The sequence below is a fragment of the Heptranchias perlo genome, chromosome 28 (genome assembly GCF_035084215.1).
Source record: "Heptranchias perlo isolate sHepPer1 chromosome 28, sHepPer1.hap1, whole genome shotgun sequence".
In the NCBI taxonomy this organism is placed as follows: domain Eukaryota; kingdom Metazoa; phylum Chordata; class Chondrichthyes; order Hexanchiformes; family Hexanchidae; genus Heptranchias; species Heptranchias perlo.
In genome coordinates this window covers 15,022,470-15,036,697 of record NC_090352.1, presented here as the reverse complement: position 1 = coordinate 15,036,697, position 14,228 = coordinate 15,022,470, and the positions used below count along the sequence as shown (strand labels likewise).

At 46.7% G+C, this 14,228-nt stretch overlaps 1 protein-coding gene across 1 annotated transcript in view; it reads left to right on the top strand.

The window, feature by feature from the left end:
- Positions 1 to 12,035, top strand: part of LOC137344874 (E3 ubiquitin-protein ligase RNF43) — a 178,682-nt gene extending 166,647 nt beyond the window's left edge. Inside the window, exons 6-9 of the mRNA XM_068008112.1 lie at positions 720 to 890; positions 1,536 to 1,638; positions 2,539 to 4,113; positions 10,988 to 12,035. Of these exons, the coding sequence (XP_067864213.1) occupies positions 720 to 890; positions 1,536 to 1,638; positions 2,539 to 4,113; positions 10,988 to 11,031 (1,893 nt within the window). The 3' untranslated portion in view covers positions 11,032 to 12,035. The remainder of the gene's footprint in view (positions 1 to 719; positions 891 to 1,535; positions 1,639 to 2,538; positions 4,114 to 10,987) is intronic.
- The last annotated feature ends 2,193 nt before the right edge of the window (positions 12,036 to 14,228 follow it).

The window sequence follows — 14,228 nt, the reverse complement described above, 5'->3', positions numbered from 1 at the left end:
CCAGGTTTATCCTTGCACCCTTTTTTGAACAAGGGTGTAACATTTGCAATTCTTCAGTCCTCTGGCACCACCTCCATCTCTAAAGAGGATTGGAAGATCATGGCCAGCACCTCTGCAATTTCCACCCTTACTTCCTTCAGCAACCTAACTTTATCCTAACTTTACGTGAAACCAGATAAGGAAGTAAGTTAGATTGCCTTTGTAGATGTGATCTTCCTCATGCTGTGAAAGAAGTTCAACCTTGACATTCAAAACTTGCTGTTTGGACCTGTTAGAGTGAGGTTTTGTTATATTTTTCATGTTCTCTCTCTTTCTCTCTCTCTCTCTCTCTCTCTCCTGTGGTTAAATAACTACGGGTGCAATTCAGATGCAACAGAGTTGAGGGGAGAAGGAATATCATCTGAAGAATACAGAGTGGTGACCTGCCAATCACTCCAGTACTGGAGAGTCCTATGATACTGATAGCAACTTGCATGTTGCCAAGAGGGGATCAGGTTAATGATCTGGTTAGCTTCTACAGTCTAGATTTAGAATCAAAAGCTAGCTGCCCGATTACAACTCTCTGAAATGTCTTGTCATTTTTCTATGTTAAAGGTGGTACTGTATATAAAATGCAAGTTGTCTCGGTCGATTCTGCCAGCCTGAGACAGTCAGTGAAATTCTTAATAACTACGTAAAACATTGCATGCTGACGCTGAATTACCATCTTTCCTTCCCAGGATTCCTTGCAGCAGCAGACTATCAATGCAATCAGCCGACTTGCGACACACCGTTACCGGTCACGGTGCCGGTCTCAGGGTCATGAGCGCCAGAGCAGCTTGGATTCTCAGAGTAGCAGCATGTCTGAGCCGGTGTGTGCCATCTGTCTGGAGGAGTTTGCCGACGGGCAGGTGAGAAGAATTAGTGGCAGTTTGTTTATGGGGATCGAGCGCTAGTGGATTTCATTGTTCATCCTTGTAACCCGTAGCCTTTAGCAGAAAGTGTGAATGAATTGGGAATCTTCATTGTCAAAGGGTAAAATGGTTAAATATCTCATCTTGGTGTCCTTCGACAAATTGTTTTCCCCCAGTTGGTTTTTGATTCTTGTTTATATTATCTCTGTTTTTATACAGTGGGCCCAGACATACTGTGTCCTGGATTGAGACTGAGCAAACTTCCTTCATTTAGAACACAACAGATTGCTGGATTCAAGTCTGGTCACGGAGGTGAAAGGACGGTGTTCTAGCTGTGCTACCTAGTTTGCCCATCAGAGAGAGAGGAGATCTTGACCTCTTCTGCCTGGGCTGGATTAAAGCCTCGGTAATCCCTTGGACATTCCGTTTCTCTGATTCTGGTTTCACTTATTGCTTGATACTGAAATGCCTCTTGGTCCCCCATCCATCCTGAAACTGGTCCTGGCAGTTTGGTAAAAGCTTCTCACTCGTAAAATGTGTTTGTGTTGTTCTATTAAGTGGCTGGCTCCTGTTGTCCCTGTGTTGAGTGTTGTGTGCTCACTGGATGTATTGCTTATCCTTACGGCTGATTTGTCTTTGCAGGATCTACGGATAATTTCTTGTTTCCATGAATTCCACAAGGAATGTGTGGATCCCTGGCTCCTCCAGCATCGCACCTGCCCCCTCTGCATGTACAACATCATTGGTAGGTGAAAGTTCGGAGTTCACTTGTAGATAGTGTTGAGGGAAGTGAATCCTAATTCAGGTGTGATGCTGTGTTTGTTAAATAGTGGGGGGCGGGAATGGCTGGGGTAAAACAATCTGATTTACATTGTAATATAAGTGAAGCAGTTTACATAACCTCAGATGGCAGTGACCTGTGGAGGCCATGATTACCAGCTGCAGAGGCGGTTCGGTTCCCTGTCTCTAGAAGGAAAAGCACCAGTGCCAGCAAACATAAATATCTGGCATCGTCTGGGATTTTTTTTTATTCTGGGCTGCACTCTGGCAGTGAGTGTGATTTTCACCTTGCTGACCAGTGGGACCTTCCCATAACTAATCTATTGCCAGAATCATGAAGACGATTTTAGAACAGTTGAATGTGTAAAATTTACCAGTGTGCAGTTGCCCAGTGCTGCGGCCAATGTCCAAATTCACCCCACTCGCGAATAAAAATGGAGAGCATTCAGAACACAAGCAGCAACATCCATAGCTCTGTTCTTCCTGTTGGGGAGTGCTTTAAATTACAAAGGAATAAACACTGAATAAGTCCAGATTTACAGCTCGGGAATCTAGTTGGTTGCAGGATGCACTGTCCTCTCCTCGAGGGGTCAGGCCAAGCCAAGCCAAGCTGCATGCACATACAGAGCCTGAATGTTTGCCATGTCTTGTTCAGTCGTGATGGGAGATGAGAGCATAGTGCCAATTAGAGTGTGACTCAATGACCTACATTCTACACATTGCTTCGAAGCCTGGTCACATTCTGCTGTGAGATGCTCTCTGTAAAGCTGTAATGGCCTATGGGCTTTGTTAATGTGATTAGAGATCAATGCCCGTGTTCAGCCTTAGCAGTCACTAATGGTGCATTGTTCAATCTTATTTTCAGAAGGAAGTTCATCTGTTGCACAACAGGAAGTCCATGATCGAGCCACTCCAGCTGCTCAACTAAACCAACGTATCCATTTGCTCAGGCGATACCCTGGCCATGCCCATCTTCACAGACCGAATACTGCCATTCCTTCCAGGGCTCCTCATTTGAACAATCCCAGAACGCCAGGGATGCAAATTCCTGCCCCCAGCCATTACTTTGTTACTCCGGAAGTCTACCGCGTAGGGTTTAACACCATGAGATATGTAGCCGCGAGGCCGCAGCAGTCCTCAGCCATGCACAGGTGCAACTATCGCCGTGGTGATGGTCAAGGAGTTTTCTACCGGCACCATAGACCCTTTACTGTTCGAAAAGGTCCACCCTGGCCAGACCAAGCTCTTCATCGACCATGTCTGCATAAACCTCCCTGCAGGCAACAGCAGCTCTCTGCATGCAGTGCACCGCTATCTTCACATAATTTAAAGCCTAACTGTGCTCCTGCACGTTCACAGATCAACAGCAACCACGACAACCACAGCTGTTCAGGGGACAGTTTTGGTGTCAACTGTTCAGTGCGCAGTGGATACCTGGCAGACAGCCCAGGTAGTGACTCCAGCTCAGGACCTTGCCACTGCTCCTCCAGCGATTCCACGCTGGACTGTACGGACATCAGTAATCATTGTATTTATGGAAGTCAGTCAACTTTCCGTAGCTCTCTGAGCAGTGAATATGATCCCCTTGTGTACTGTGGGGCAGGTGGGGAGAGTATGAAGGGTACATCCTTTGAAGACCAGAGACCCAAGTCACTGGACTCGGCCAGTGGTCCTCAGGAAGACCACGTGCTTAGCCACACTCACTACCACCATCATCGACACCATCACTACAGCGATGCTCACCCGAGCCCTAAAGGAGAGCACTGCAGGAGCCTTTCTCAGAAACAGGAAAACGAGCCACTAGAGGAGTTCATGAGCGACATTCAGCACTGCCAGCACCAGGTGGAATTCAGCTGTCAACCCCAGTACGCCCCTCACCCTGTCCAGTGTCGCTGCTTGGAGGGGCACCTGTTGCTTCCCCCTGGACTCTGCCTTCCTGAGACCTCGCTACAAAATGTGGACGTGGAGAGGGGCGAGAGCGGGGCAGTCTGTGCCAAACCCGATCAAGTGCCTTCAGAAAATAAACCCAATCGGACCAGCAACAAGAGGAGGAGGAGGAAAAGAAGTTTCCAGATGGATCCGCCAGTGGTTTACTTCCACCAGGACTGTGATACCCTGGAGGACTGTAGAGTGCACATTCACTATGGGAACAGTGGGAGGCAGTGCCACCCCCCAGATATTCAGCCATCAGTGCCAATCCCTTTAATCCTCAACAGTGGAGCCCCTACTGAGTGGCGTTTCCCATTCTGTGAGTGTCCTAGCCCCCTCTGTCAGCAGCAGTTGTATCGGGTTGGTTCTGAGCCGCAGCTGGGTGGGGAGCAGCATGTAAACAACATAGATCAAGGCCACCAATTTCAAGATGGCTGTAGTGAAGGATACTGTGATGGAGACCCAGTACAAGACATGCCCTTCTACTGCCAGTCAATCCCCATCAACCCAGGTAGGCAGGAACGCACCTATTTTTCAGAAAGTCGTAAAAATAAATGTTGACGTGCCAAAAAATAGATTTTTGTCTGGGTTGAATTTGCAACTTGTATTTTTTTATTGCTAGAAACAGCATGGGAGGGGTAATGACCCACAGTCATATAGGGTATTTCTCAAAAGGAAAAGCAGTGAGCTCAAACCAGACTATAATACTTTCCACCTGGTGTGAAGCGTTAAGGACGATGCAGTAGGAGGTCTGTGGTGCTAATTGTGTTAAATGGCTGCGAGAGATTTCACATTACATGACAAGCGTCCTATGCCATAGTCAAAGATAGGCTATGCATTCAATATTGATAAGGGAAATGCAGCCTTTTGCAATTGGATTTTTTCCCCTTTCAAAGTCAAAGAGGTTTGGATTGTTTTTCTGTGAGGCACCGGAGGGAGAGTTTCCTGCAGGGGTCAGGTGGACTGCGTGCTGAAAGAATGTGTGTTTAAGACTGTGCAGAGTTTTGAAACTGCAGCATGTTTCCCAGTTAAAGTCTGTGTACAGAGAGTAAGTGAGTGACGCCTTTGTTATTTTAATGTATCAAGGAGAATGGTGCATTGTACGATTCATTGTTTTACATTTTATATTTCCCTGATTTATGCTGCTTTGCTCCATTTTGAAATTTGTTTTGCGGATCCTCAAGGGCATACCTAGGATTTTAGAACACAAAAATGGAATTGCTGGGAACAGGAGTTTATGGTTGTCAGAACTCAGTCCTGTCAGCTGTTGTTCCATTCTGCTCGCCATCACCGGGCTATCGAAATGGCAATTCTCCCTCTCACTTAGCAGCACAGGCTCCTAATTAGAGACAGGGAGGGGAGATTTAAAATCAGCAGCAGCTGCCTGGATTGGAGTCAGCTATTTAAGTATCGTTGCACTGGAGGAGCAGAGTACATATAACTTTGCCCCTGCAGATGTGGGGATTTGTAGAGCTGTGGGTGTACACTTGCTAATCTGTGTAACAACATAGCTACAATAGATCTGGTCATTCACAACATACAGCTTTGGTATCACCAAGTAGAATGATAGCTTTAAGCCAATCTGCCACCATACATTCTGGCATTCACTACATACAAGCTTGTTCATACCTACTGCCTAGTAGGACTAGTCACCTCTGCTGGTGTAAGGTTACTACATGAAGTGAGTTTGGTCAATCTCAACCCAGGTCCACAGGCACAGACACAGATGACAAAAATTGCCCATTTTTCAGTGCTAATTGGCACTGAATCGAACTGGCTCTGATACTGATGTGGGAAATAGAATAATGTGTCAAACTGATGAAGTAGAGGGAAATTTCCTCTATTCAGCCTGTGCTAAATCTGTCCTGGGAATGTTTGATGGAACAATGTAGAGGGAGCTTTAATCTGTGCAGTTGATGTTGACACTGGGTCCTTGAAATGCAGAGTGTTTAATTTCCCAACGCTGGCATCTCTAATCACAAAGTACAGAAAATTCACACAAAACATGTGTTCAAATCCTGCCACGGCAGCTGGGGAATTTAAATTCATTTAATTAAATTCAATTAATTAAATAAAATCTGGAATTAAAATACTAGTATCAGTAATGGTGGCCATGAAACGACCGGATTGTCGTAAAAACCCATCTGGTTCACTAATGTCCTTTAGGGGAGGAAACCTGCCGTCCTTACCCGGTCTGGCCTATATGTGACTCCAGACCCACAGCAATGTGGTTGATTCTTAATTGCCCTCTGAAATGGCCTAGCAAGCCACTCAGTTGTAAAATCTCGCTTAAAAAAAAAAGACATAAGAATAAAACCGGACGGACCACCCGGCATCGGACCACCAGGCACCGGACACGACAAAGGCAAACCAAGCCCAGTCGACCCTGCAAAGTCCTCCTCACTAACATCTGAGGACTTGTGCCAAAATTGGGAGAGCTGTCCCACAGACTAGTCAAGCAACAGCCTGACATAGCCAAACTCACAGAATCATACCTTTCAGCCAACGTCCCAGACTCTTCCATCACCATCCCAAGGTATGTCCTGTCCCACCGGCAGGACAGACCCACCAGAGGTGGCGGTACAGTGATATACAGTCAGGAGGGAGTAGCCCTGGGAGTCCTCAACATTGACTCTGGACCCAATGAAATCTCATATCATCAGGTCAAACATGAGCAAGGAAACCTCCTGCTGATTACCACCTACCGCCCTCCCTCAGCTGATGAATCAGTCCTCCTCCATGTTGAACACCACTTGGAGGAAGCACTGAGGGTAGCAAGGGCACAGAATGTACTCTGGGTGGGGGACTTCAATGTCCATCACCAAGAGTGGCTCGGTAGCACCACAAGTGACCGAGCTGGCCGAGTCCTGAAGGACACAGCTGCCAGACTGGGCCTGCGGCAGGTAGTGAGCGAACCAACACGAGGGAGAAACTTACTTGACCTCGTCCTCACCAATCTACCTGTCGCAAATGCATCTGTCCATGACCGTATTGGTAGGAGTGACCACCGCACAGTCCTCGTGGAGACGAAGTCCCATCTTCGCACTGAGGACACCATCCAACGTGTTGTGTGGCACTACCACCGTGCTAAATGGGATAGATTCAGAACAGATCTAACAGCTCAAAACTGGGCATCCATGAGGTGCTGTGGGACATCAGCAGCAACAGAATTGTATTCCAGCACAATCTGTAACCTCATGGCCCGGCATATTCCTCACTCTACCATTACCAACAAGCCAGGGGATCAACCCTGGTTTAATGAGGAGTGTAGAAGAGCATGCCAGGAGCAGCACCAGGTGTACCTAAAAATGAGGTGCCAACCTGGTGAAGCTACAACTCAGGATTACATGCATGCTAAACAGCTGAAGCAACATGTATCGACAGAGCTAAGCGATTCCACAACCAACGGATCAGATCAAAGCTCTGCAGTCCTGCCACATCCAGTCGTGAATGGTGGTGCACAATTAAACAACTAACGGGAGGAGGAGGCTCTGCAAACATCCCCATCCTCAATGATGGCGGAGTCCAGCACGTGAATGCAAAAGACAAGGCTGAAGCTTTTGCAACCATCTTCAGCCAGAAGTGTCGAGTGGATGATCCATCTCGGCCTCCTCCCGATATCCCCACCATCACAGAAGCCAGTCTTCAGCCAATTCGATTCACTCCATGTGATATCAAGAAATGGCTGAGTGCACTGGATACAGCAAAGGCTATGGGCCCCGACAACATCCCGGCTGTAGTGCTGAAGACATGTGCTCCAGAACTAGCTGCCCCTCTAGCCAAGCTGTTCCAGTACAGCTACAACACTGGCATCTACCCGACAACGTGGAAAATTGCCCAGGTATGTCCTGTCCACAAAAAGTAGGACAAATCCAATCCAGCCAATTACCGCCCCATCAGTCTACTCTCAATCATCAGCAAAGTGATGGAAGGTGTCATCGACAGTGCAATCAAGCGGCACTTACTCACTAATAACTACTCACCGATGCTCAGTTTGGGTTCCGCCAGGACCACTCGGCTCCAGGCTTCATTACAGCCTTGGTCCAAATATGGACAAAAGAGCTGAATTCCAGAGGTGAGGTGAAAGTGACTGCCCTTGACATCAAGGCAGCATTTGACCGAGTGTGGCACCAAGGAGCCCCAGTAAAACTGAAGTCAATGGGAATCGGGGAAAACTCTCCAGTGCCTGGAGTCATACCTAGCACAAAGGAAGATGGTAGTGATTGTTGGAGGCCAATCATCTCAGCCCCAGGGCATTGCTGCAGGAGTTCCTCAGGGCAGTGTCCTAGGCCCAACCATCTTCAGCTGCTTCTTTAATGACCTTCCCTCCATCATAAGGTCAAAAATGGGGATGTTCGCTGATGATTGCACAGTGTTCAGTTCCATTCGCAACCCCTCAGATAATGAGGCAGCCGTGCCCGCATGCGGCAAGACCTGGACAACATCCAGACTTGGGCTGATAAGTGGCAAGTGACATTCGCACCAGAAAAATGCCAGGCAATGACCATCTCCAACAAGAGAGAGTCTAACCACCTCCCCTTGACATTCAATGGCATTACTATCGCCGAATCCCCCACCATCAACATCCTGGGGGTCACCATTGACCAGAAATTTAACTGGACCAGCCATATAAATACTGTGGCTACAAGAGCAGGTCAGAGGCTGGGTTTTCTGCGGCGAGTGACTCACCTCCTGACTCTCCAAAGCCTTTCCACCATCTACAAGGCACAAGTCAGGAGTGTGATGGAACATTCTCCATTTGCCTGGATGAGTGCATCTCCAACCACACTCGAGAAGCTCAACACCATCCAGGACAAAGCAGCCCACTTGATTGGCACCCCATCCACCACCCTAAACATTCATTCCCTTCCCCACCGGCGCACCATGGCTGCAGTGTGTACCATCCACAGGATGCAATCGCCAAGGCTTCTTCGATAGCACCTCCTAAACCCACGACCTCTACCACCTAGAAGGACAAGAGCAGCAGGCACATGGGAACAACACCACCTGCACATTCCCCTCCAAGTCACACACCATCCCGACTTGGAAATATATCGCCGTTCCTTCATCGTACCTGGGTCAAAATCCTGGAACTCCCTTCCTAACAGCACTGTGGGAGAACCTTCACCACACGGACTGCCGCGGTTCAAGAAGGTGGCTCTCCACCACCTTCTCAAGGGCAATTAGGGATGGGCAATAAATGCTGGCCTTGCCAGCGACGCCCACATCTCATGAATGAATAAAAAAAACATTCCATTTGCCTTCCTAATCACTTGCTGTACCTGCATACTAACTTTTTGTGATTCATGTACTAGGACACCCAGATCCCTCTGTACCTCAGAGTTCTGCAATCTTTCTCCATTTAAATAATTATTTGCTTTTCTATTCCTCCTGCCGAAGTGGACAAGTTCACATTTTCCCACATTATACTCCATCTGCCAAATTTTTGCCCACTCACTTAACCTATCTATATCCCTTTGCAGACTCCTTATGTCCTCTTCACAACTTACTTTCCAACCTACCTTTGTGTCATCAGCAAATTTAGCAACCATACATTCGGTCCCTTCGTCCAAGTCATTGATATGGATTGTAAATAGTTGAGGCCCAAGCACTGATCCCCTGTGGCACTCCACTCGTTACATCTTGCCAACCTGAAAATGACCCATTTATGCCTATTCTTTGTTTCCTGTTAGCTAACCAATCCTTTATCCATGCTAATATGTTACCCCCCTACACTATGAGCTCTTATTTTGTGTAGTAGCCTTTGATGTGACACCTTGTCAAAAGCCTTCTGGAAATCCAAGTACACCACATCCACAGGATCCCCTTTATCCATGTTGCTTGTTAATTCCTTAAAGAACTCTAATAAATAGTCAAACATGATTTCCCTTTCACAAAGCCGTGTTGACTCTGCCTGGTTGCATTGAGATTTTCTAAGTGCCCTGCTATAACCTCCTTAATAATAGATTCTAGCATTTTCCCTATGACAGATGTTAAGCTAACTGGCCTGTAGTTTCCTGCTTTCTGTCTCCCTCCTTTCTTGAATGGAGGAGTTACATTCGCTATTTTCCAATCTGATGGGACCCTTCCAGAATCTAGGGAATTTTGGAAAATTAATACCAATGCATCTACTATCTCTGCAGCCACTTCTGTTAAGACCCAAGGATGAAGTCCGACAGGACCCGGGGATTTGTCAGCTTTTAGTTCTAATATTTTTTTCAGAAGCCTTTCCCTGGTGATTGTAAATGTTTTAAGTTCCTCCTTCCCTTTCACCTCTTGATTCACAATTATTGGTTATTTATATCCTCTACAGTGAAGACGGATGCAAAATATCTGTTCAATTCATCTGCCATTTCCTTATTCTCCATTATTAATTCCCCAGACTCACTCTCTAGAGGACCAACGCTCACTTTACTTATTCTTTTCCTTTTTAAATACCTGTAGAAACTTTTACTATCTGTTTTTATATTTCTAGCTAGCTTTCTCTCGTATTCTAATTTCTCCCTCATTATTCTTTGTCATTTTTTGCTGTTTTTTATATTCTGACCAATCTTCTGACCTGCCACTAATCTTTGCTGAATCTTTCCTGAACACCTTGTATCCAGGAATACTTAGTACCCAATCCTGCCTTTTTTTGAGCCAGGTCTTCATTATCGCCACGACATCATATTCCCATGTGGCTATTTGCACCTGCAGCTCACCAACCTTGTTTACCACGCTTTGTGTGTTTAGACTTTCTTGTACTCTCTCCTAGTCTGATAGAAACATAGAAAATAGGAGTAGGAGTAGGCCATTCAGCCCTTCGAGCCTGCTTCGCCATTCAGTATGATCATGGCTGATTCTCTATCTCAATACCATATTCCCGCTCCCTTCCCATACCTCTTGATGCCTTTTGTGTCTAGAAATCGATCTAGCTCCTTCTTAAATATATGACGATCCCCCCTAATACCGTACTATTTCTTCTTCTAGTGCTGTCTTTCTCTCCTAATCCTTTGTGCACCTTGTTTCTCCTTTCCAATGCTACATCCTGTTGCCACCCCCCTGCCAAATTAGTTTAAACCCCCCTCCACAGCACTAGCGAACCTCCCCGCGAGGACATTGGTCCCAGCTCCACTGAGGTGCAACCCGTCTGGCCTGTTCAGGTCCCACCACCCCCAGAACTGGACCCAATGCCCCAGGAATCTAAAGCCCTTCCTCTTGCCATATTTACAAGGTTGTTTCTGGTGTTGTAGTCAGTGATTCTTGAGTTCAGGGCACACAATGTCCATGTTCCTGATTACTTGGTTCTATTCAGCTGAGCTGAAAGTCATGTTCCTTAGTTACACTACCTGTAATAACACTGACGGTTTTTCAGAATGTCTGACTATGTATTTCTGTCCAACCAGGTTACGAATCAAATGTGGAAGAGATCTGTGAAGAAGCCGTGTAGCTGAGGGGACAAAGAAGCCGTAGCAGGTGGGACAGGAGGCAAGTCTGACTAAGCCGTGTCACTGGCGGGATGAAGGGCACAGACGTGAAGGAGCCGTGTAGCTGGCGGGATGAAGGGCACAGACGTGAAGGAGCCGTGTAGCTGGCGGGATGAAGGGCACAGACGTGAAGGAGCCGTGTCACTGGCGGGATGAAGGGCACAGACGTGAAGGAGCCGTGTAGCTGGCGGGATGAAGGGCACAGACGTGAAGGAGCCATGTAGCTGGCAGGATGAAGGGCACAGATGTGAAGGAGCCGTGTAGCTGGCGGGATGAAGGGCACAGACGTGAAGGAGCCGTGTAGCCAGCGGCATGAGGTGACAGGTGTGAAGAAGCCGTGCAGCTGAAAAGATGAGGGGTTCAGATGGCAGAATGAGGGGGCAGGTCTAAAGTAGCCATGTAGCTACAGGACAAAGAACAAATTATTTCAAAGGTTTGAAATACTCAATCCAGGAGCATGAATCTTCAGAAGCAGCTCTTCATGGCATTGGTGCTTGTAATTCATTACCAACTATCTACTTCACCAGAGACATGAGGGTATCTATAGCCTTCCATTAGTTTGGAGACTTTCAAGGGCTTTTTGAAGGGACTATTGCAGGTCGTCTTCGTCTTCCAGAACAGCCCAAGGCATAGCAGACTTCCAGCACTTGTGATCAGACCCTGACTGTCAGATAGTAGAAGCACTTAAAAACAAATGTAGCCTTACAGGGCCTTGTATTTACCAGGGCTCTTCAGTATATTTTGGGTACTTTGTATTAAGAAAAAAGCTTTTTAAAGTGTTGTATTATATTTGTATAGAAAGACATTTCATTATGGTAATATGTTCTTAATATATTTATTTACTAATATATTTATCCTCTACCAGGGTGTGTAATGTAAAGTGCCTTATAAATGATCAGTGCTGTCACTAACCTGATGGTCTGGCCCTATTCAGATTATGCTCAAATAAATTATTTTCAATTACAAAGATTGTTGAATTGGTTTTGTTTCATGACCCTAGCTGGAATTGAAGATTTCTGGGGTAATCACCATGCACAAGACTGGGCTTAAGGTCTTTGGGCTTACACCCCATTGAGTATAGATTACTTCGTGCTACATAGATACTGAAAGGCTAACTGGAACTCAGTTAATTGAGAGCGTGTGAAAGTCTGATAACAAAGTTTTTTATTTTGTTCTCAGGATGTGAGCATTGCTGGCAAGGCTGCATTTATTGCCCATTCCTAGTTGCCCTAAGAAGACTTTCTTGAACCACTGCAATCCTTGTAGTGATGATGTTAGGTAGGGAATTGCAGGATTTTGATTCAGTGACGATGAAGCAATTAACAGTATATGTCCAAGTCGGGATTGTGTGTGACTTGTAAAGAAATTTGGAGATGATGGTGTTCCCATGATGTTGCTGTTCTCATCTTTTTTTAGAGGTAGCGTGCATCCTGTAGGTAGTATGTACTGTGGACACAGTGTGCCAGTGGTAGAGGGAGTGGACGCTGAGTTCAATGGCAGTTGTGATGATCAAATGGACTGCTCTTTTGTGGTTGGTTTTGAGTTTCTTGAGTGTTGTTGCAGCTGCATCCATCCAGGCAAGTAGTGAGTATTCCATCACACCAGAAACTTAACTGGACCAGCCATATAAATACTGTGGCTACGAGAGCAGGTCAGAGGCTGGGTATTCTGTGGCGAGTGACTCACCTCCTGACTCCCCAAAGCCTTTCCACCATCTACAAGGCACAAGTCAGGAGTGTGATGGAATACTCTCCACTTGCCTGGATGAGTGCAGCTCCAACAACACTCAAGAAGCTCGACACCATCCAAGATAAAGCAGCCCGCTTGATTGGCACCCCATCCACCACCCTAAACATTCACTCCCTTCACCACCGGCGCACTGTGGCTGCAGTGTGCACCATCCACAGGATGCACTGCAGCAACTCGCCAAGGCTTCTTCGACAGCACCTCCCAAACCCGCGACCTCTACCACCTAGAAGGACAAGGGCAGCAGGCGCATGGGAACAACACCACCTGCACGTTCCCCTCCAAGTCACACACCATCCCGACTTGGAAATATATCGCCGTTCCTTCATTGTCGCTGGGTCAAAATCCTGGAACTCCCTTCCTAACAGCACTGTGGGAGAACCGTCACCACACGGACTGCAGCGGTTCAAGAAGGCGGCTCACCACCACCTTCTCAAGGGCAATTAGGGATGGGCAATAAATGCCGGCCTTGCCAGCGACGCCCACATCCCATGAACGAATAAAAAAAAAAACACCCTGACTTGAGCCTTGTAGATAGTGGAGAGGCTTTGAGGAGTCAGGAGGTAAGCTACTCTTAAGAGTACCCAGTGTCTGCCCTACTCGTGTAGCCACAGTGTTGATATGGCTGGTCCAGTTAAGCTCCTTATGATGATACATAATGATGGTGGAGAGCATGTCACCTAGATTCACCAGGATGGTGCTAGGGATTGCAAACTATAGTTATGAGGAGAGACTTGAAATACTGTGACTGTTGCCATTGGAGCAGAGAAAACTAAACGGAGATTTAATAGAGCTTTTTAAAAATTATGAAGGGTTTTGATAGGATTAATGGGGAAAAATTATTTCTCTGGTTGGGAAGTCAGTGACTCGGTGTTAAAATGATCACCAAGAGAGTGAGGCGAGAGGTTAGAAGAAACTTATTTGCACAGCGGGTTGTTGGAGCATAGAATGCTTTGCTGCAGGAGTGCTTGAGTGCTGAGGAACTCCAACAATGATGTGCTGGAGCTACAGTGATTGGCCTCTGACATCTATCGCCATTTTCCTTTGTGTTAGGTATGAGTCCAGCCATTGGAGGGTTTTCCACTTGATCCCCATTGATCTCAGTTTTGCTAGGGCTAATTGCTACCATACTCAGTTAAATGCTGCCTTGATTTCGTGGGCAGTTACTCACGCCTCTTGAATTTAGCTCTGGTCCGTGTTTGGGGCACAGATATGATGGTCTGGAGCCGAATGCTTCCGGTGGAACCCAAACTGAGGATAAGCAAGCAGGTTTTTGGTGAGTAGGCACTATTCATGTCTCCTCCCATCACTTGCTCATGATTGGGAGGAGGCTGATAGGGTGTTAGTTGGCCAGTTCAGATCTGTCTTACTTTTGACTTACCTGGGCAATTTTCCATATTGTCAAGTAGATGGC